The sequence below is a fragment of the Eremomyces bilateralis genome (assembly GCF_010015585.1).
Source record: "Eremomyces bilateralis CBS 781.70 unplaced genomic scaffold P152scaffold_14, whole genome shotgun sequence".
Classification (NCBI taxonomy): domain Eukaryota; kingdom Fungi; phylum Ascomycota; class Dothideomycetes; order Eremomycetales; family Eremomycetaceae; genus Eremomyces; species Eremomyces bilateralis.
Genome location: NW_022985080.1, coordinates 95,788 through 118,729, shown reverse-complemented (window position 1 = coordinate 118,729; position 22,942 = coordinate 95,788). Strand labels below are relative to the sequence as shown.

The 22,942-nt window shown below is 52.3% G+C and overlaps 6 protein-coding genes across 6 annotated transcripts; 4 read left to right on the top strand and 2 right to left on the bottom strand.

The window, feature by feature from the left end:
* Positions 1-1,914: 1,914 nt before the first annotated feature.
* On the top strand, positions 1,915-3,479 carry P152DRAFT_459602 (nucleotide-diphospho-sugar transferase). Its single transcript, XM_033679716.1, has 3 exons — positions 1,915-2,046; positions 2,097-2,813; positions 2,873-3,479. Exons 1-3 carry the CDS (start codon positions 1,924-1,926, stop codon positions 3,215-3,217), a joined length of 1,185 nt encoding a protein of 394 aa, XP_033532825.1. The 5' UTR covers positions 1,915-1,923; the 3' UTR covers positions 3,218-3,479.
* Positions 3,152-4,050, bottom strand: P152DRAFT_64215 (uncharacterized protein). The gene has a single exon (XM_033683136.1). It carries the CDS (start codon positions 3,745-3,747, stop codon positions 3,295-3,297), a length of 453 nt encoding a protein of 150 aa, XP_033532824.1. The 5' UTR covers positions 3,748-4,050; the 3' UTR covers positions 3,152-3,294.
* Positions 4,051-5,964: 1,914 nt separating this feature from the next.
* Positions 5,965-12,219, top strand: P152DRAFT_399481 (polyketide synthase; the record flags this gene model as incomplete). The annotated part of the gene is made up of 4 exons (XM_033676516.1): positions 5,965-6,251; positions 6,301-6,589; positions 6,638-10,807; positions 10,861-12,219. The coding sequence occupies 4 exons, from the start codon at positions 5,965-5,967 to the stop codon at positions 12,217-12,219; spliced, it is 6,105 nt and encodes a 2,034-aa protein (XP_033532823.1).
* A 420-nt stretch (positions 12,220-12,639) lies between these two features.
* Positions 12,640-16,903, top strand: P152DRAFT_438239 (nuclear envelope pore membrane protein). Its single transcript, XM_033677604.1, has 3 exons — positions 12,640-13,353; positions 13,402-15,500; positions 15,557-16,903. The coding sequence occupies exons 1-3, from the start codon at positions 12,764-12,766 to the stop codon at positions 16,711-16,713; spliced, it is 3,846 nt and encodes a 1,281-aa protein (XP_033532822.1). The 5' UTR covers positions 12,640-12,763; the 3' UTR covers positions 16,714-16,903.
* On the bottom strand, positions 16,864-19,182 carry P152DRAFT_459598 (CRAL/TRIO domain-containing protein). The gene is made up of 4 exons (XM_033679715.1): positions 18,740-19,182; positions 18,547-18,688; positions 18,113-18,490; positions 16,864-18,064 (listed from the first exon to the last, which is right to left on the bottom strand). The coding sequence occupies exons 1-4, from the start codon at positions 18,928-18,930 to the stop codon at positions 17,018-17,020; spliced, it is 1,758 nt and encodes a 585-aa protein (XP_033532821.1). The 5' UTR covers positions 18,931-19,182; the 3' UTR covers positions 16,864-17,017.
* Positions 19,183-19,993: 811 nt separating this feature from the next.
* Positions 19,994-22,414, top strand: P152DRAFT_459596 (YccV-like-domain-containing protein). Its single transcript, XM_033679714.1, has 2 exons — positions 19,994-21,882; positions 21,976-22,414. The coding sequence occupies exons 1-2, from the start codon at positions 20,222-20,224 to the stop codon at positions 22,139-22,141; spliced, it is 1,827 nt and encodes a 608-aa protein (XP_033532820.1). The 5' UTR covers positions 19,994-20,221; the 3' UTR covers positions 22,142-22,414.
* The last annotated feature ends 528 nt before the right edge of the window (positions 22,415-22,942 follow it).

Here is a 22,942-nt window from a genome sequence, read left to right as displayed (position 1 = left end):
CGCCACGGGCCACGGCCTCGCGAGGCAGCCCGAAAATTGGATTATCGTTTCGGTGTGCATGGCTGCATGCACTCTGAATTCTATTGAAATCCAGTCAAAGATCCTTGTTGCTTGATTGCCTGAAATTTGCTCTAGAGTATGGCCTTCGAGCCCTTACGCAAAGGTGGACCAATTCGGAGGATAATAGAGTTACACCATGAAATGAGGCCTGGCACAGCTATGGAGCGCAGCTGGTGGATAAGGGCCTACGCTGAAGCTGCATTCGGCGCGTTCGGCATTTGTCATGCCCAAGCCCAGCGCCTATTGGTATTACTGATGGGCGAGGGCCGCGGACCATGAGGCCATGAGGCCGCTCATAACAACCCCAGCCTTATATTTGTTCATTGCTGTCGTACAGTGTTTAAGTCTTGTCTTAGGACGAAACCAATGTCCTACCACCCAAGGTAATGCATCCTTCCATTGGAAAATAAATGACTTCGAGGTATGCCCAGGGCAAGGGATGCCATTGGACGCTGTAAAAGCGGCGAATTACCAACGTGGTTCCATCACTTGACAATCTCCCAACTTCATCTCAGCAGAGCAAGTTTTGAAACTCCTGCGTGATCACAGGATGATGTCGGCTCAAGAACATAAGGAACGGATACTGCTACTCCTATGGGAAAACAGTCATAGGGCTGTGGGGAGGATGCCTCCGGGCCGGTGTGGCCTCCACTCCCGCCTCGGTGCGTCCATGTACGAGCGCAAACAGGGGACGCTCAAAACATTGTGCCTTTGATGTAATGTCCATAACCGTCTCCGAGAGTACCCGCTATCATTGCCTCAATTTTCTCCGAAGACGTTCCCGGAGCTTGACCGGTGACCATTCAGAGGGCAAAACGTGTCTGACTGCCGCTGCCTAATCTTGCTCAGATGATGACTGAAAGACCGGAGACGGAAACAACCACGGGAGGCAATTGATAGTCGTGATATGGAAGAAACGGGGGCGATATTGGGCCTGCTGACAGTGCAAACAATCGCTTGGGCGCGGTTATCGAACGGCTTCGGACAATCCAAAGAAAGATAAAGGTCCGCATGTCCAACCAACTCCAACCCTTCAAGGCTGCGACAAGTTCAGCTAGGCCGTCTTGTTTGAGGAAAAGGAGCAGAGCGTGTGACTAGGAGGGGACTCAAAACGCAAGCCTGGTGAAAATGGTTACATGGTCGCGAGGAAACAAGATAGAGAAAGAGAGACTTGGACTTTGAAAGGACTAATCAGCGCTCAACACTCTTAGACTTCAATTTTTTAGCCGGTTTGAATGCGATGTGGACAATATATCTCCCACTTAGTGTGATTGGCAAAATGAAATCATTGACAAACGAAGGTCGAGATTCCTCTCCCCTCCAACGACACCAATAACACGCATGCACATTCAGGAGATATTGACCAGCAGGGAATTATAACGCAAACGAATGGGTAAAACACCTGAGGAGCGGCGAATTTACGCCTAAGAGCCAATTTATACATTCTAGTAGGCGTCGGTCTCAGGCGCTCAAATCTCAGTAGGCGTCACCGCGTCAGCCTGGGCTCAAGCTCAGCACCTCAGCGTTGTTTCGAACAGCACGTCATATGCGAAATTTAGGGATTTGTACGTGATTGGACAGCACCACGAGTTCTGTTATTGCGGGGATCGCCGTGCAGGGGAAATATCCCAGACCCTGAAGATCTCGATTGGCTGCGCGGCACTTGATTCGCGAAGCTGTCGATGTTGAACTTGACACCTTTGACCATTCTGATTTTCTGAGCCACTGCTTGCCATGCGATAAACCACTCTGCACATCTCGGATTGTGTGTCCTTGTCACTCTTTGGGCTCGGTCGATGGAATAGTCCTGCCATATTTCCCGCCGTTTTATTTCATTTGCCTACCCCTAATGCCGCCTTGGTGATGGATACAGGTAGTCAGTCCTGGCATCCTCTCATCCAATTGCCATGGACCTACCTACGTAGGGCACCTGTAGCCGTGCTTCTAGCTGTCTCTATCCTACTTATCATAACTGCCGTGTTCCTCGTAAGAGTCGCTTGATCCAATTCGAGGCTGATTGCTCACCAGTACGCCAGTTGTACACTCTCCTTGTCATCGCTGCCCCTATTCCTCGAGAGTCCAGGCCTGGTGAGAAGGCGTTTCGCACGGTACTGCGCAATGGGAAGGTTTCTGGGCCGAAACAATTGCCATGCTGGATCGACCGCTGGAAAGCAGCGAAGCAGCTCACCTTCTCCGAACCGACGATACCCGGCCATGCACCGCGACCCAAGATTGACGACGCCGAACTGCTTCTTTCCGTTGTGGTGCCGGCCTACAATGAAGAGAAGCGCTTAGGCGTGATGCTTGATGAGGCGGTGTCATTCTTACGGTCGAAATCGGACGGATCCGCAGGCTGGTCGAAGTCCACCGAAGCCGTACAGGGATGGGAGATACTCGTAGTGTCCGATGGATCAACCGATAAGACGGAAGACAAGGCGATCGCATTCGCTCGAGAAAGGGGTTTGATCGAGGATCAAGGCGCTGAAACAAAGGATGGCTCCTCCGGCACATATGGGCGGGGTTGTCTTCGGGTTATTTCCCTAGAGCACAACAGAGGCAAAGGCGGCGCCGTTGTGCATGGGATGCGTCACGTGCGAGGGCAATACATCGTCTTTGCGGATGCGGATGGCGCCAGCCAGTTTAGCGATATTGCAGGGCTGTTGAAGGCATGCCAGGCAGCAGAAGATGAACATGGGAGAGCTGTAGCCATCGGCTCCCGTGCACACCTCGTGGGAAGCGAGGTTGTGGTCAAGGTACGTCGAACTTCTCGGTCCGGCAGTCGCAGATTAGCTGACCAGCTCGTTACCGACAGCGTTCCATGCTTCGAAACTTTCTCATGCACTCATTCCACCTATTGCTCTGGATCCTCACCCCGCCAGCCACCGCATCAATCAAAGATACACAGTGCGGATTTAAACTTTTCAGTCGGGCTTCGCTCCCAGACATAGTGCCCTTCATGCATTCCGAGGGATGGATCTTCGACGTGGAGATGCTCATGTTGGCAGAAAGTGCGAGGGTCCCGATGGTAGAGGTCCCAATCGGGTGGAAAGAGGTCCCAGGCTCGAAACTGAATGTGGTGTGGGCCAGTCTCGGGATGGCATGGGGACTTGCGGTGCTGCGCTGTGCCTGGGCGTTGGGTGTCTACAAACGGAAATGATATGAAGCTAGATGCAGGTGGCTGTTTATAGTTTACAGTTTGCATATTGTAGAGCTGACGGAAACCGCGCTCACGTTTCAGTTATGTGCGTCGGTTGGATCGCAACCGATGTCGTTGGGAATGCAAATGGGACATGGAATATGGGACATCACGATCCGAAAACACGGTACTTCGTCGCCCGTAGTTCGTATAGTCTGGAGTAAGAGTATTAGATATCTCCCCCATACATGTACCCCCACATCTCGGCCCAGCAATGACATGGCGGAGGGGCGGCGTTCGATTTGATGTGATGAGCTCCAGGCCACCCTGCACGTGACCACAGACATGCGATTAAACTTCTGATTAGAATTTTGATAACGACACACCTCAGTCCCCAAATTCCTCCGCGATCGGCGGCCTCTTTTCGTCTCGAAAGTCGAACGCCACCAATCGGAGGTGCTCAAAGGATTCGAGGAAAGGCTCGGACCGCGAGGTAACCGAGAGGGACCCGTCTTGGGGTTGGAACGTGCGGGATACCAATTAAACATCATGTGTACCCCGTACACATCGCAATATGGCTCGTCCGAATGTCCGATCCATCCGATGACTTTCGATTCAAAGTTCCAAACTCCAGGCCATACGGATAATGCCGTTCACCGTTCAGCCTTCAACCATGCCATGACCTTGCCTTCCCTAGCGCATTTCATGGTAACAGATATCCGCTCTCCAGAATGGAATGTCATTGCAGTTCATGCCCTTCACGGAGCCAATGGCGGGGAACCGAAGAATCCGTTGAGTGACGTGGTCAGTGTCCATTCGCATGAGGGTATCGGATAACGGGATGCTTGCGGAAATGCTCCGATTCTCCGAGCTACCTAAGTAGGTACCTAGACCACTTGGGTACCCCAATGGAGGCGCGCTAATACAACCTGCCGTGCTTCCTGCGCTTCCTAATATGTTAACGTGAAACTGGCCAACGCGCTAATGCATCTGGCGAGTGATAGAGAGATACGTACCGTTCTTCTGGAATGCTGAGGGCTCGTATTGTGGACAGGAACCTGGCCCGGAGCGCGGCCCGGGGTCTGTCTCGTAAGCATTCGCAGCAAGATGAGGGTTGACGCTTTCAAAGCACTGATATCGTTTACAATCGTCTAACAGTTGACCGTCAACCGCATCGAATGTCTCGAAGATATCACGTTTAGACTTCCATGGCCTGAACGAACCACATCTATGGGACCAGCGGTGTTGCAGCAAATTGCGAGCTACCGGCCGAACTGCATTTTAGGTTCTTCTTCCGCTGTGGATCCCAGGCAATGAGCTGGCATCGGGTACACCTATTGCGCCGCCACGACTAGGGAGTTCTAGAAAGAGTAGAAGCCGTGCAATCATCTCCACGTTCAAACCACCATCACGCGATCCATACGAGACTGGAGGACCAAGGGATCCTAGCAATATTCATACCATTGGAGGGGCGCATGCATTTGTGCCGCCAACTATGCACGCAGCAAACGAATCCTACAATTCCATCCCGTCTCTGCCAACAATTGGAGCATCATCGACCTCCACGGTGATTCTTGGGTTACACAAGATCTGAATTAAGATGCGGCTCTAAACGCTGCGAACGTGAGTGTTTCCAGGCTGTCGGGGAAATCTTTGAACTTCAAAAGCTAAAATGAACCTCCATCTTGATATTCTTGAATCATGACACGATCGTCGTGTTTCCATCGTGGCGATTAAAATCACCGCGGGCCGCGCTGAAGATCAGATCCTATTAACGCTGCAAGGAATCCAACGCCATCTTGGCGCAGCTATTTTCACTTTCCACATGGTGCCAGCCGTGCCACTGACTCGCGTTCAGTTCTTATTACATCCTCGCCGTCGCCGTCACGATGTGAGCAATCGGTAGACCGTGGATGACAGGATGAGCCATGCTCTGGTGCACGTTCTGCTCTTTCCCCCTTCAGATTAGTTTTCTGCAGGCAAAGCCCTCTGCATGATTGATGAGAGACTTAACCTTGGAGGTACCTACCATGTTCCCACTTCTCAGGCTTGTGTCCACTGATGCGGTGGGGTTGTGCTCCCTCGCACGTAATACTATCTGGAAAATATCTGCCTACCTCGAACCGTATGCCCCCGCTTCCGCTATGGACTAGGCGAACGATTTTACCGCCACCCGCGACACGGCGCAGGTAATCCGCTTAGCTTCGATTAATAGAGTCTCCCCGGTCGTGTAGGCTTCTAATTACGACCTTAGGCCAAGACTCCAAAGTACAAACGTCCCGAACGGGGTTCTGTGCGACTATCGCCAATTGAGGCAGGGCCCTCGGTATCGCTGATGATGATTAGGATTTCATGATAATACGAATCCCATTGTATTCAAGGACCAGTTAGGGTACATTGATATCTCGAGAATGCAGGGAACGTCGTTGCAGAGCCAGTAGAAGTCCTCAATTCGAGCTCAGACCTCAGTTCGACTATCTTCGCTTGCACCGGGGACCCGCGGGATATCCTCTCTCTCGGGAACGTGGTTATCAAGGATAGACGACCAATATCAACAAGCAACGCATACGCAGGGACGCACGCCAACGCAGGAGCTCATTGAGTTCCGCGCTTGTGAATTCACCAACCGGTCAGAATTGCGAGCTCAAGCTTGAGCTTGAAGCTTACTCTTATATAGCTCTCACTGCCCGAGTTGTTGTGCCCTGATTCTATACAACAGCCAGGCCAGCATCCGCAATTCAACTTCCCAAGGCGGATTCTCTGGCACCATGGCTTCAGAATCCAATATCTATCTCTTTGGGGACCAGACTGCCGAGTACGACGCCGGAATCCGACGTTTGCTCCATGACAAGACCCAACCTTTTCTCTCCACCTTCTTCAGCCAAAGTTATCAGGCCTTGAGGCAAGAAATCGGGTCCCTTACCTACCAGAAGCGCTCAGAGTTCCCAAGACATTCCAGTCTTGTCGAGCTTCTCAGTCGTAGCAAGGAAGGAAAGGCGAATCCTGCTCTTGAGACGGCGTTCACCTGTATCCATCAGCTGGGCTTATTCATCAGGTATGACTTTCGACTGAGCCTAATGTGATTGATACTGATTGGCGGTCAGCGAATGCAATAATCAGAAAGTTGGCTTTCCCAGTGAATCAAATACACATCTATTGGGACTATGTACCGGGCTCCTCTCTGCCGTGGCAGTGAGTGGAGCTCACTCTGTCCAGTCACTCGTTGGAATCGCAGTTGAGACGGTTCTACTCTCATTTCGAGCAGGACTGCTTGCTGCTGACGTGAAAGAGCGCATTGGATGTGGGACCGAAGAAGGATCATGGTCGGTATTGGTCCCGAATGTCTCAGTGGCTGAAACGGAAGCATTGCTTCAGCAATATATTGAGTCAAATGTATGTTTCCCCTTAGCTCCGCAAAGGATTGTTACTGATTCATTGCAGGCTCTACCACCTTCAGTGAGGCCGTATGTAAGTGCGGTTGCGCTAAAGGGTCTCACCATCAGTGGTTCCCCCTCAACTCTGCAGGCATTCCTCCAATCGGAGGGCATGGCGGCTCGTGGAAGCATCAAGAGCTGTATTTATGCTCCCTATCATGCTCCAGAGCTGTATTCCAAGGAAGATGTTGACACCCTGCTGTCAAAAATGGGCGCGGAAATTGGCAGCCGTCCGTGCAAGTTTCCTGTCATCTCCAACCTCACTGGAAAGTCAATGACAGCACCGGACCTCAAATCAGCTTATCAGATGGCTTTGGAAGAATGTCTTACGGCGCCATTACGCTTGGATAAGATCCATGAAGAAGCGCCAAGCTGGTTGGCAGCAGAAAATGTCACGAAAGCAATCGTTCACCCTATCGCCACTGTGGCGGCTCAGGGCCTTGTTCAGGCAATGGAGAAGAGCTTGGAGGTTGAACTCCGACGGCCTGGAGCAGCAACAGAAGATTTGAAGGGAGAATCATGCACTGGAAAATCCAAGATTGCCATTGTTGGCATGTCTGGGCGGTTCCCCGAGGCCAACAGCACAGAAGCGTTCTGGGACCTGCTTCATCAGGGTCTTGACGTCCACCAAGAAGCTCCTGCAACGAGATGGGATGTCAAGACACATGTCTCCGACGACCATCGCAAGAACACCAGTATGACGCCTTATGGTTGTTGGATCCAGGATGCCGGGTTATTCGATGCCAGATTCTTCAATATGTCCCCTCGCGAAGCGCCGCAAGTGGACCCTGCCCAGCGTCTCGCCCTCCTCACCGCATACGAAGCCCTCGAAATGGCTGGAATCGTACCAGACGCCACGCCGTCGACCCAACGCGATCGTGTGGGTGTCTTCTACGGCATGACGAGCAACGATTGGTGCGAAACCAACAGTCCGCAAAACATCGATGCGTACTTCATTCCAGGCGGAAACCGTGCTTTTACGCCGGGAAGGATCAACTACTACTTCAAATTCAGCGGACCTAGCTACAGTGTCGACACTGCTTGCTCGTCGAGCTTAGCAGCAATCCACGTGGCATGCAACTCGCTGTGGATCAAGGACTGCGATACGGCGATTGCAGGAGGCACCAATATCATGACTAACCCCGATGTCACCGCCGGACTTGACCGCGGCCACTTCCTTTCGCGGACTGGGAATTGCCAGACCTTTGATGACGGCGCTGATGGATATTGCCGAGGCGATGGCGTCGGCACGCTCATTCTCAAGCGCATGGAGGACGCTATTGCGGATAAAGACCCGATTCTGGGCGTTATTCTCAGCGCCTCTACCAACCACTCGGCTGAAGCTGAGTCCATTACTCGCCCTCATGTCGGCGCACAGACTGCAATCTTCGATAAATTGCTGAACGAGACGAATGTCGATCCCTATGACATTGACTACATTGAGATGCATGGTACAGGCACACAAGCCGGTGATGCGAGAGAGATGGAGTCCGTCCTGACCACATTTGCTCCCACTTCAAATCGTAAGTCTCGCAGTGCCGACCAGTCGTTGCATCTTGGATCCGCAAAAGCAAATGTCGGGCATGGCGAGTCTGCATCCGGAGTTACTGCGCTTGTCAAGCTCCTCCTGATGCTGCAGAAGAATACGATTCCGCCACATGTCGGGATTAAGAACAAGATCAACCACAACTTCCCAACAGATATGGAGCAGCGCAACGTCTTTATCGCCCGTGAAGCGAAGCCATGGAAGCGAGATGCTGTTCGCAAACGACGGGCACTAGTCAATAATTTCAGTGCCGCCGGAGGAAATTCAAGCGTGTTGGTCGAAGATGCTCCGCTCTGTGTTCCGGAGGGTGGCGTCGACCGGCGCACTGTTCATCCCGTTGCCATATCCGCCAAGTGTGCGGATTCGCTGACCAAGAACATCGAGAGTTTGATCAAATTCCTTCGGGAAGGCGGAAATGGCTGGACTCTCCCGCAATTGTCGTACACAACTACCGCGAGACGTATGCATCATCCCCATCGAGTTATCGTCTCTGGCACAACTGTCGATGAGGTCCGGTCTAAGCTTCAAATAGCTCTGGAGAAAGGTGAAGGTCTTAGCCGACCGAAAGGCTCTCCAAATGTCGTCTTTGCCTTCACTGGCCAAGGAGCACAGCATCCTGGGATGAGCAAGGATTTCTACAATGCGTTCTCATCCTATCGGACGGATATTGATCGATACGATCGCATTTGCCAAGTCAATGGCTTCCCCTCTATCTTGCCGTACATTCTTTCCGAGAACGCAGACGAGGAATTCTCCCCCTTCGCCACTCAGCTCGCAACCACATCCATGCAAATGGCATTAGTCCGCTTGTGGACAGGTTTCGGCATTTTTCCCTCTGCAGTTGTCGGCCACAGCCTCGGAGAATATGCTGCCTTGAACGCTGCTGGCGTCATATCCGAGGCCGACACCATTTTCTTGGTTGGGAATCGAGCATCTTTGTTGGACAAACTGTGTTCTCGTGGGTCGCATTCCATGCTTGCGATCAAGAGCAAGAAAGACGCCTGCGATGGCCTCTTGAAACAGGCGAAGTTCGAGTATGAGATTGCATGCCTGAATGGTCCCGATGACACGGTGATCTGCGGAGAAAATGCGTCTGTCGACGCCATTGCAGATCACCTCAAAGCTCTCAATATCAAAGCGACGAAGCTTAACACGGCTTATGCTTTCCATTCCAGACAAGTTGAACCCATCCTGGACTCCTTCGAGGATAGCGTTAGTGGTGTTCGCTTCCACGCTCCTGCTATTCCAGTCTTGTGCCCGCTCATCGGCAAAGTCGTCACAGAATCTGGCGTGTTTTCTCCTCAGTACCTCCGCCGCCATTGCAGAGAGCCGGTTGATATGCTCAGTGCTGTGAGGGAGGCTGCCAGCCTGGGCAACATCACTGCGAATACGACCGTTATCGAGATCGGGCCACAGCCAGTTGTGTCGGGTATGATCCGGGCATCTACCGCCGTCAAGAACACTTTGTCTACCATGCAACGCAATAAAGACCCCTGGAAAATATTGGTCGACTCTCTGGACTGGCTCCATGCCGCCGGAGCGGACGTCCGATGGGCGGAGTACCATCGTGACTTCAAGTCATCGCAAGCCGTAGTGCCACTACCGGCCTATAACTGGAATCTGCAAAACTATTGGATCCAGTACGTGAATGACTGGTCCCTCCGAAAGGGAGACCCTCCACTTGTTGCAGCGGCTCCAACACCACCTCCTATGCCGCAATTTGAGAATACGTGCGTCCAGAAGAAACTTTTAGAGAAAAAGGATGGCAAGAAGGTCCAGTTGGTCTTCGAGACTGATCTCCTTCACCCTGACCTGGCCCCGATTGTACGAGGCCACAAAGTTAATGGCGTCTCGCTGTGCACGCCTTCGGTGTATGCCGAGATTGGCTTGACCGTTGGCAAATACCTTTTGGCACAATACAAAGCGGAAAGCCAAGACCTTTTTGTCGACGTCGGCCACATGACTGTCGAGAAACCGCTGATTGCCAAAGCCAGTGGGCCTCAGCCACTACGAACGACAGTGGAGTTTGACACCAGCACAGATCGTGCAACGCTTCGTTTCTGTACGGGTGGAGAACACGGCGAGAAATTAGTTGAACATTCTCACTGCGTGCTAAGCTTCACCGACTCCACTCCTTTGCAAGAGTATCGTCGAAACGCATACCTCATCAAGTCTCGGATGTCCGACTTGAAGAAGGGCGTCGTGACTGGCGAAACAAATCGGTTCAACTGCCCGATGGCGTACCGCATCGTCAGCGCGCTTGCTCAGTACGACTCTGAGTACCGTGGCGTTCAGGAGGTGATCCTTCATAGTGCAAATCGGGAAGCCACCAGCAAGGTAAGCTTTGCAAAGACCAAAGTTGGAGGCACCTGGACGTGCCATCCATGCTACATCGACAGTCTCGGCCAGACCGGTGGGTTTGTAATGAACGCCAATGACGATGTTGACCTTGACGTTGAGGTCTTTGTGAACCATGGTTGGAGGTCTATGCAGATATTCGAGGCGATTGATGGCAGTGCGACGTACCAGACCCATGTGAAGATGCATGAGGCTGAAGGGGGTAATTGGGAAGGTGATGTGTATGTCCTCAACGACAAGGATGACATTTGCGCCATATTCAAGGGCATTGTGGTAAGTACTAGCCTGGCAGATCTAGCAAGTTCCCATACTGACATGGTTTCCAGCTCCAAGGTGTGCCTCGCAGGTTGCTCGATTATATTCTTGCGGTCAGGGACGATAGCAAATCCGCCGCTCGCCCGGTTGCCGCTGCACCCAGTTCAGATGCCATGAAGATTTCAGTGGGAACCCCGGAGGCTGAGGGTGTCTCGCATTCAAATGCAGCCAAAGAGCTTGCACAGGCACTGAACATCCTATCCGAAGAGAGCGGCGTGGCCCTGTCGGACTTGACTGACGACAGCAAGTTCGCTGACATGGGTGTGGACTCACTGCTTGCGTTGATCGTGGCAAGCAGATTCAGAGAAGAGCTGGGGATCGATCTCGACTCCTCCCTGTTTGTTGACTTCGGATCCGTGAAGGCATTCAAAGATTGGTTCCTCGGTGACTCTGCTGCTCCTACGGGAGCGAACCCGTCCGAAGCAGATGCTATGCTTCGTGGAATTCTGGGGGTTCACGGAGGAGATTCCTCGGCTTCTGCATCCACGGCTACTAGAAGCCCTTCCACAACATCCGATGAAGGTGCTTACACGGACACCACCTCCGTGGAAGGGTCATCTAGCATCTCATCTCCCAAGCTCGAGATTCCGCCTGCCACATCGGTGATACTTCAGGGTCTCCCCAAGGCATCAAAAAAGACTCTCTTCCTCTTCCCCGATGGTTGTGGTTCCTCAATGTCGTATGCTCAGGTCCCCCGCATCAGCAATGAGCTTTTGGTGGTCGGTCTGAACTGCCCTTTCATGAAGACGCCGCAGAACATGAAGTGCAGTATCGATGAGATTACGGCTGCTTATATCCACGAGATCCGTCGACGTCAGCCCCAAGGCCCATACCATTTCGGTGGCTGGTCGGCAGGGGGCATCTTTGCACACAATGCTGCGCTGAGACTGATAGAACAGGGCGAAGAGGTCGAAACGCTGATTCTGATTGACTCTCCTCTACCCATGGGACTGGACAAGCTGCCAAAGCATTTCTACGACTATTGTGATGATATCAGTCTCTTCGGCGAGGGAACTGGAAAGGCGCCAGACTGGCTCGTCCCGCACTTCCTCGCATGTGTAGACGTTTTGAACGTCTACTACGCGCCACCACTTCCTCCCAAGCATGCGCCGAAGACGCACATGATTTGGGCATGCGACAACATCTTTGTCGGGTATGATGCTGAGCCGCTGGAGCCACGCGCAGGTGATCCCGAGAAAATGAAGTTCTTCACTGAGAGTCGTACGGACTTCAGCCCGAATGGGTGGGATGAGTTGGTTGGATCTTATCCTGTGAAGATTGAGCGGATGCAAGGGGCAAACCACTTCACTATGATGAGAGGCGAGCAGGCTGCAGAATTGGCGAGGTTCTTAGACGCAGCAATGGCGTAAATAGACATAGATTGCATGTTGAGCGTGGTTGTTTGTCTGGGAGGCTGCTTGATACCGTCTCTTTAGCGTTGGGTGTTTAGAAGATGCAGGCGAGATTGCTCTGTTCACATCTTTCTTTTATTTGTCTGGGAGTCGGGCCAAGCGTCATGGGAAGACGAGATGTAGCGAATCATGAACACAACGATAATGAATCAAACCATTATTCGAAAACCCTTCTGCGTGAACGTGAATGTAAAACAGGAAAACGTCCGCCAAAGAAGATGACCAAAACAATCCTCATGATATCATTGGAGGAAACTGAAATGACACCTCAGGCCGCAAGGCTTTAATTGAGGCAACGACGGCAATGGCTTCGATAGTCCGCTGTAGCACTCTGATATCAATTCAACGTTCGCGTCTTTTCGTCACGCGTCTTGACGATGATCCGGAGCTTTCAACCGCCAACACTCTATCTAGAACCAAGAATTTCCGTTTTGGTGAGCCGTCTGGTTACTTCCCTTGTTTGCTGTCCATCTAATTGCGCCGAGTGGCGCTGCATCATGCAATGAACGGCACACCTCGCCTGTCCTCTGCGTTTCCAGGCACACCGCAAACGACACGGAGAAGAGGATACGGTCAAGATGGAGGAAACCCACAGTCACGGTCGAGGACATCACCTCTCCTGAAGCTTCCAGCAGAAGATGACTCCCAAGAAGAATACCACCCGGTCATCTCTCCCGATCTCATCGATCCCGCAACCCAACGTCTCTCGGTGCTCGGCGTCTACATAGCGCTTTGGATATGGCGGCTACACGATTTCTACAGTCTGTGGATCGACGATACCGAGTCATTTTGGCTGTTCATGAAATGGGTGGCCATTGACTGTGCCTTTCTTTATGGGTTGTTTGCGCTACATATCCCGTGGCTAGAATGGTCGCCTGCCTTTAGGCTCGTTCTTTTCATGGGCCATGCGGTCTTGGATGGTATGCTCATGTTCAAGATTGGGCTGCCGCTTCAATCATGGATAGTGGCATTTATCAAGACGTTTTGGGACAGCGAGCTAGCAATTTCGGAAAGGCGGGTGAAACCTGGACATCTATTGCATAACGCTTCCTTGATTCTTGGGAAACAGGTCATTCATATCCTGCCTGAAGGGTAAGTTAGATTCAATCATTGAAGTATTGCGACTGACAAGCGTATTAGATCAGCTGCCCTAAATCCCGATGGTACACCGCTGTGCATTGGGACCACCAACCAACCAGTCGAAATGCCGATTCTCATTAACCAGACAACCCCCATTTTCATCGAATTATTGCGCGCGGACCTGAATGAAAACGTTGTGGAGAAGATCGAGATTAACTCTAAAGAAACGAGGAAACTCATGAAACAGGCGCTGAAAGCTCACAAGCCGAACTCCAATGAGCCTATCGTACTGAAGTATCCTATTCGCAAAACTGGGTTGTATAAGCTGTCCAAGATCGTAGATGAGTCCCGACTGGAAGTCCGACCGAGACCATCGACAGTGTATGTTGTACAGTGTCCAGAGGGCAGGTTTAAAGAGAGTGGGAAGAACAAGTGCTCGGGAGAACTGTCAAATTTTGTGCTTGAGATTGAGGGGACGCCGCCGATGCGAATCAAATACCGAAAGGAAGTCAACGGAATTCGAGCTCGAGCGACTTTGCAAGGCATACAGCCTGATGGGTTTATATCACCCCTTTCCAGACACCAATCTTCTGGAGCCCCCTCAGCAGCAGACGCCCCCGACCTCTCATATGCTCAGCCTCACCGGGTCCTGGTTCCCATCAATGAAACTTTGGACGCGAGTGGGAACTGGGTCTATGAGATTGAGCTTGTTCAAGATGCTCTAGGCAATGCTATCAGCTACATCGAGGGTCCTGAGGAATCTTACTCTAGCACCAAAAAGATGGCGCCTACTCAGACATTCGAGGTCCACGATCGCCCACGGGTTTCTCTTGTGGATTGTACCCCGGACAGGCCGTTGCGAGTTGCTCGTGGGCTGTCCGCCCAATTGCCACTGGATTACAGCTCCTCTGGGTCCGTTCTGGACTTCCCATTGTCAGTGGAGTATCGATTTACTCCGGAGGAAGCGCTCCTCCCGAATGGCGAGCACAGCGACAGGTCACCTCTAACGAAGTCGACGATCCGCTTTCGCGACCAGAAGCCTTCTGTTGAGATGCCAGGGTTATACACGATCCAGAGTGTTTCGAGCAACTTCTGCGAAGGGGACATCCACGAACCGTCTTCTTGCACAGTTCTGAATCCGCCTGAGCCCTCGATTTCAGTTTCTACTGAGAATATCTTCGACAAATGTGCGGGCAGTCCCATTGGCCTTCGTGTTTCCGCCGACCTCACTGGAACTCCCCCTTTCCGTGTTCGTGTGCAAATTCAAAAAGATGGGGAGAAACAGCCGAGGGCCGTCTACCACGACTTCAGAAAACTAAAGGGGCAGTTTGAGCTCACTCCGCCGGAGGCAGGCAGTTATACCTACACTATTACGGGGATCTCTGACAGTGTCTATGAAACTCGGCACTTGAGTGACAAAGACCTGGTCATTCGCCAGACCGTCCGACCTGCTGCTTCTGCACACTTCACCAGCTCGACAACTCAACCGGCTTGTATCGACGAGTCTGTGCCTCTTCAAGTGAGGCTGCTCGGAGAGGCGCCCTGGGCGCTTGAATATGAATTGGTTCACGCCGGAAAGAGAAAGCGGCAGAAAGTGTCCAATATTACAGATGAAGAATTTACAATTGAAACGAGCCGGTTATCAACTGGCGGAGAGTACACTGTCGCTCTATCAAGTGTAACGGACAAGAGCGGTTGCAGAGAACTATTGACTGCAGAGACCAAAATCAATGTCCGTCACCAGAGGCCAAAGGCGTCCTTCGGTGTCATCGATGCGAAACGGGCCGTCAAGATTTTGACCGGGAAGATAGTGCAGCTACCAATTCGACTGACCGGGCGTCCGCCTTTCAAGGTGGAATTCACCTGGGTCTCGCCGTCTGATCCTGGCAACGTTGTTACCGATACACAACAGTTCGATAAGCCGAATGGGATTCTCTCAGTAAATAAAGAAGGCACATACGAACTCGTAGGTATTACGGATGTAGATTGTAAAGGGGTAGTGGAACGTCAGAACGGCGCTGGCCTCTTTACAGTCAGCTCCATCCCTCGGCCTCAGCTCGATATCCCAGCCAGCCAACGAGTGCGTAAGGATGAGGTTAAGTACGTCAAGACGGAGGTATGCGAAGGAGACGAGGACTATCTTGAACTCGTCCTATCAGGTAAGAGTTTTCTACTTTTGATCTACGGGAAGTGTTGTACTAACTCGCACCCCAAGGCCAACCTCCGTTCACTGTCAAATATACCGAACATCACGCACCTATCCGAAGTTCAAGCAAGAAGCTCGGGTACCAAAAACCCCTGCAAGGTCAAAAGTCGCTACGAAAACGCGAACTCAATCCGGCTACAGAGAGTGCTTCCATCCGCATGGACACATCCGACGCAGGTGTCCTTACATACACATTCAGCGAGCTAAGCGATTCCAATTACGACCATGATCCCAAACGCCACAACCCCGTTACTGTCGAGCAAACCGTCTTCGAGCGTCCTACCGCATACTTCTCCAATCCTGGGAAGACGTACAGTTGCTGTGCTACCGAGGGTGATGGCGACGAGATCATTCCCGTGGAGCTGAACGGTGTCCCGCCGTTTTCTATCGACGTCGAAATTCGGCATAGTGGAACCGCACGACCGGAGATGTTGACGTTCCGCGGTGTTGAAAAGCGTCAACACGAGCTTCGCATCCCGCACAGCTCGCTGCAGCTCGGTCACTCGAGCCTCATCATCCGCAAGGTTCTGGACTCGAGAGGCTGCCAGAGCAAATCGGAAGTCGGAGTGCCTGCGGAAAGCAGCCGTGTACACATCTCCATGCACGAGGCTCCGTCTGTATCTCCTATGGAGGCAAAGACGGATTACTGTGTAGGCGAGCATCTTGCTTTTGCCCTTTCCGGAAAAGGACCGTTTGAAGTGTTCTACAACTTCAAGAAAGACCGAAAGGCGAAGGTGAGGACCAACGAATTCCGCCGAGTCGCTGATGAAGCGGGTCCCTTCACCGTCACTGGCATCAAGGACTCGTCCTCCAACTGTCGAACCAGCACGCACATCGCCAAGTTCGTTCGGCCGCTTCCGGCGGTGCGGCTGTCCAAAGGCCGTTACTCCGTCGTGGACATCCACGAAGGAAGCGAGGCGGAGATCCTGTTCGAATTCGAAGGCACCCCGCCGTTCGAGTTCACGTACACTCGCAGCACGAACGCGGAGAAGGGCAGGAAGAGCGTGGTGTTGGAGTCTCGGATGGCGACTAGCTACGAATATGAGATGAAGATCAAAGCGAGCGAGGAAGGAACATACGAAGTGATCGCCATTCGAGACAAGTATTGTGGATACTCGAAGCACGGTGTTCAGGGGTCGAGAAATCAAAAGCTTTTGACGGAGTAGCATGGAGATGCGTCTGGCCTGGGGGGCGTGGTTTTCTTTCGTCGATAGATTGTTGGGCAGCATTTCGAGGGCGTTGGACTGGTTCTAGATACCTTGGGTTCATGCAACGTATTTCAGGGCCATCAAAATCTCTAGTTGTATACAGGATATGAAACAACAGAATGAGAAATCGATTTTATCGTAAGCCACGGGTTAGAGCAACCGAAAAGGGAAGTGATATCATCCAATATCCGAAACGCTCTAATTCCAATCCATATATCGCAACGAGTGCTAGCTTCTATTCAACTCTTGTTACTCCATAGCTTTACGGAGCTTTAGGGGTCTCACTTGCATTCCGGCTCCTGATAAATTCCTCCACCTTCCCATTTTCCAACTCATTTACCCTCGGATCCTTAGGCCTCTCCGCCAGCACCTCTTCCTTCTTCTCTTCCTTCCCCGTCAACCCTACTTTCTCTTCCAGCGCCCCCACCGTGTTCTCGATCGCCCCGCCGACCGCCCCGGCAGCCGCCTTCGCCTTCCCCACAACCCCAGGCGTCTCCTCGACCGGATCCGGAACCGGGACAGTCTTGGGCGCCTGCCCTACCGTCTTTGGCTCCATCACCGCCGCCTTGTCTCCGCCAACGTCGTGAGATACGTTTTGGGGAGTCCCCTCTGCCAGTTGGCCTTCCGCATGCGTGCCGGTCTGCTGCCCCTGCTTGGTGACCGACGTCCCCGTCCGAGTAGCATCAGCGTCCGCACCACTCTCCGCTGCTTCGCCATTCTGCTGCGTATCTGCTTCCACCGCTGCGGCCGTGGCAGCGCCGCCACCGTCCACCTCCGCAGGCGTGTTTGCGCGCTCAGGTGCTAGATCGCTCCCATAATAAAGATCGCCGTCTTCCGTCGGTTGCGTATTGGTCCCCGTCGATGGAATGGCGGGTTCTTGAGACCAGTCGATCTCCGTGTTCAGACGTGAAACGCCGTGCATGCCCTTGAAGTCGGCCTTCACGCGTGCAACGACCTGTTCCCTTCGCTTCCTGCCCTCCGAACCGACCGCGATGGCTTCCATATGGTCACCCGGGGCTTCACGCCAGATGATTGGGCCGATGGGAAACGTTTTCTGACCTCCCTGTATGTGGGGAGACTGCCATTGGAGGTGTTCCTTGATAGAAGGTTCTAGAACGGGAAGCATGCCGAATTCGAAGTCCAGTTCGCCGCCATATTTCTTGGGGATATTGGCGATGTCGATGAATTTCTCCAGTGTCGGTTTGACTTCAGACGGGCCGAGGATGAATATTTTGGAGACGGTGATCGGGTCGAACCAGCGCTTGATCCAACTCCAGACGGTTGGGAAAAACACAGGGGCGCCAATGATCTGTAGTCCTTAGCCGATAGTCATATAGAGGTCGGCCAGGATACTTACGAAGATTCTGTCAAGGGTTTCCGGGTAGTGAGCAGTTGCCAGCTGGCTAGCATCTTGCATATGGTTCTTCAAATTCCAGAACGTCCGCAGGCCGACTTTTGAGATGTCGACAATATTGCTGCTTTGAGAGATAGGCGTCTCAAGATGCGGCCTATCCTCCAAGGAAGTGCATAGAGGCATTATAAATCTCGTGAGATTTTCGTACAAAGCAAACAAGCGGAGCATTTTGGTCGGAACTTTAGCCTCGTTATGAGGCACCGTCGTACTCATCGTAACGGATTTCTCATATTCCGATACGGTTTTGGAGTCCAAATGAGCGACTTCAAACAGGTAAACGGGAATCCCTCTCTTGTCTCTCCGACCTGTCCATTGGGGATACTGGTGAACTATTAGAACGTGACGGATACTTAATCAGGCTTCCTATAAATCCTTACTAAGCGGCGAGTCTGTTCGTACTCCTGAGTGTCGATGGTGTCGTATAGATCTTTCAGGTGGTTCGCTTTCCTCCAGTCCTCGGTGTCTTTGAACTGCTTGACCGCTTCACTCGGCACAAACTTTCGGGCCCGCAGGTACCGTCTATGGTTCGTCAACAGCAATTCAAAAGCACGGAATCATCTCTAGCCTTACAGCATGGTCTCGTCATCGTGGCTCGCATAGCTGTAAGGAGCGCCTGTCGACGGCTTGTAATAGCCTGCTTTTTCGCATATCGATTTGAATTCATCCAAGCTCATCTGCTGGGAGTCTGTCAAGTGACCAAGATGTGCGGCGGGATACTGAAACGAATCAACGCGTGAGAGGCTCGATGACGATTCAGCCATTTCGGTATGATGTCGGCCGGGGAGAAACCGAGGGACGTCCACGTCCAATTATCAGGACAAAATTTATATATATATATTCAACACGTGGATATTCACAGTCTCGAGGATGTTGTAAAACCAGATATAAATATTGTGTAGGGTCCGCCGTTAGGAGGCTGTCATATTTCGCTTTCGGTGAAATGCTGACAGAGACTTGTGGCGGGGGACAATTCCAGATATGCAGTATTAGTGAGATGAGATGACGCTAAGACCGGCACTGACCATTGGACCAAAAAGCCAAAGCATTCCCTTTCTTTTTGGCGGACTCCCGCCGTAGTCCGGATCCGCGGCTCCGGGGAGGTCGGGCCCCGCTGCATTGACTGAGAATCTGAGATACATATCGGCATTTTGTGCATGTCGCGGTGGAATGAAACCCCGATACTGCCGACTCCATGTCCCAAGGCTGGAACGCCAGTTAAGGAACACTGATGTAGTGATGTTGATGGGAGGCATGGAGGAAGCACAGCCGCGACGTTATTATATATTATACTGGTCAAAGAGAATCGGCCGAGATCTCGGTAATATTATCTCATAGCATACGGCTTAGAATAATTAGAAGATGCCCAGGATGGTCCTCCATAACGCTAAGTGAGCATGACATCGGACGGGCCGTGATGTGTAGCTGATTACAGAGCTCTATGGCAAGTGAGAACTTAATTAAGGAACATCAGCCATCGGGATATCGGATGGGCTCGATTGATCTCCGATATCCGTCGTGATCTGCTTCCATACCATAAGCTCTCAAGGTACGGAATACCAATCTTAAAGATAGGGGATCGACTTCTATTAGGCAAGACTGTTACTAGCACCGTAGCACGATACCGTGCAGGTGCTTAACTAGGCACATGGGTTACTCCAGCTACCTGCAAGTGTAGTCTGTATTCCGTACGGAGTATACTGTGTATCCTGACTCCTGAGTAGCTATGGCGTGACGACACCAGACGGCGCCCTAGATTCTACCACTTAATAATCGCCGCGGAGCCTCAAGTTTCAGTACATAGTACAAGACCACATCGGAAATGAGAAAACATCAAAGCTGCTAACAGAAGGTCAACGCAGCATTTCCTTATCGGATTCGCCTATTTTTAAATCTATCACCCTACAGTATCATACACCACTGCCTCCCACCAATCAAATCCCAGCGCTGATCTCGGAACTGAATTGCAGAATCCATCACTCCACTCCGCCTGGAACCTTCACTGAACCTTGTTTCAACCTCTGTAACCAGCTGCTCATAACCAATGGGTACACAATGAATCCTTTGTCGTGGTCATGGAGAACGTTGCCTCCACTGTCCGTTGCACAGAACAAGCCGAGGTGCCACCTGACCGATTTACCTGACGAACTCCTCGATCATATCCTCCAGTTCCTGCGGCCCAAGGACGTTTGCGCCGCGCAAGCGACCTGCCAGCGACTCCATGGCGTCGCAACCTCCAACCTCCTCTGGCAACGCTTCTGCGTCGAAGACTTTCGGTTCTGGAAGGATGTCGATCTGCTTCGGGAGATGCTTGACCAGCCGCCGGCTGCGAACGATTGGAAGGAGATCTACACCTCGCGGATGCTCTTGAACGCCGCGATCTTGAAGCGCATGGCGCTGCTGCAGAATAATCCGACGCACAAGCTGCAACATTTGGATTGGCTCCTGATGCTCGAGTTCGATGCGAAGGATATACTGCTGGAGCAACTACATGCGGATCCGGAGGTTGGAGATGGGATGGCGGTACGATACTGGAGCAAGGTGGTGTTGTCGGCAATTCACAAACAAAAGTCGGTGAAGATATGGGGCGACCTGCACAACGGACGGGATATCGAGCTCGAGAGTGCATTGGCGGGACTGGATCTATGTGCGCTCGGGTCCCTATCCATGACCGCGGAGATCGGTCCGGAGCTGGACGACCTGGCGGAACGCTTCCGCCAATATACACCGGAACATGGACGCTTATCAACAAGAGAAACTGCAGTTGCTCTGGCTGCGTTTCTCCGGGATCAGGGGTTTCAGGGGGTCCCTGAGGCGGATTACCACGAGCTCCGCAATCGGTTCATTGGGATTGCGCTGCGACATCCACACCATCGGGCACTACCGCTCGTGAACGCTGCGATATACTGCGGAGTTGCGAGGCGGCTGGGGATCACTGCCCATCCGACGGATTTCCCGCTTCACATCATGGTGATTGTGCAGGCGTCAGAAAGCAAGACGCTGGACGGACGACCACTCACCGACGAAGCAACCGACGATCAAAAGCGCATGTTCATGGACCCATTCCGAGACAGCAGGGAGCACTCTGTGGAGGAGCTGCGCGGCCTCCTGTCCGCTATGGAAGTGCACCCCGACTCCTGGCCCGACTTCATGACGCCCGCGTCCACCATCGACCTCGTCCTCCGCAACGCTCGCAACATCCTCAACGGCCTCCACCGTCATCGACACTACGACTTCCCGCAAAACATCGATCCCTGGGGCGCCACCGGCGAAGCCGAGCACCCGACCGACGAGGACCTACTTTACAGCTCTGTGTGGGCACAACTGATGCTCTCCCAACAACCGCAGGACGTGCGGCGACTCGCCGACTTCTACGCGGTGCGGCTGCAGGACGAACGCAAGTACGACGTGCCACTCATCGAGAAATACCTGCTCACCGAGGACGGGCCGCACACGCAGTCGACGCTGACGTTGAGCACGGTCTGCACGCGAACGCGCCTGGACGACATGCGTTCGGTGACGGTAAAGCGGAGGAACACGGCAGAGGTGGGCAGGGTGAAGTACCGGGTGGGGCAGATGATGAAGCATGCGAGATACGGGTATACCGGGCTGGTCGTGGGATGGGACTCCAAGTGCGAGCAGAGCGAGGAGTGGATCCGAACGATGAATGTCGATGCCCTTGGAGGGGGAAGAAGTCAGGCGTTTTATCTAGTAAGGTGAGTGGTATATCGATTCCTCCCACCCCCACTATGGATAGGCGGAATACCGGTATCGCTCCGGCATACATCGGAAGCTAACCATGGATCTAGGGCTTCAGATGGCCACACCAAATATGTTGCGGAGGAGTCCATCAAGGTGTACATGGGCGAACCGTCGGACCGGACGATGCGCGGTGCTGGGGAGTTCTTCCAGCGGTTCGACCAACAGACGCGGGAATTCATCAGCAATATTCGGGACGAGTATCCTGACGATTGATGACAAAGGGTTTACCATAGGTATAGGTCATGATTGAATGAAGTACAGGTATTACCGTAATTACCGTATGCAGAGACATGGTCAAGCGCAGCAGCACATGTTCGAATTGCCGCAACTAAATGCATGTGTATTTGCATCGACGTTCCCGGGCGCCTGACTACAATGAACTTCCGTGTCGCCAACAAGATTTCATACTCCATTCGCAGCAATTAAAATCAGTCTGGTGGTCTTCTGGGGCGTCTGGCCATCGGGGCTGGATCTGCGCATAGTCGGCATGAACAACGACCAATGTCTAATATATTCCCCATTTACCCCATTTACCCCATGTTTTATGTGACATTGCAAGGAAAGTCGTAAAGTCGCATTCAATCTAGATCATCGGAAAGTGGCAAGCGAATGCCTTCTTTCATATCCAGTGCAATAATGGCTTCCGATAATTAATAGAAAAGGGCTTTTGTACATCCACGTAAAGGTTGCACGTCGGAAGAGCAGCCATTCAAAGTCAACCATCTAGATTCTAAGTTCGAACCCCTGCCTGTTGGCCAACCACCTACTTGGCCAGTATCACCATCTTAGCCACCATCATGAAAACCGTGACATCTCTACCACCACGTAATTATATTGAAAATTCAAACCATAGGACTATTGTACAGCATCTTGGGGAGCGTCTGGTATAGTTTCAGCCACGGGAATACTCTGTTCTAGTATAGTATTTGCCTCCAGAAGCCGTACAGCCTCTTGCGCTACTTTGATCTCTTTAATCTGTGCGAACTTAACATTGGGATCTATCCGAACCTTCTT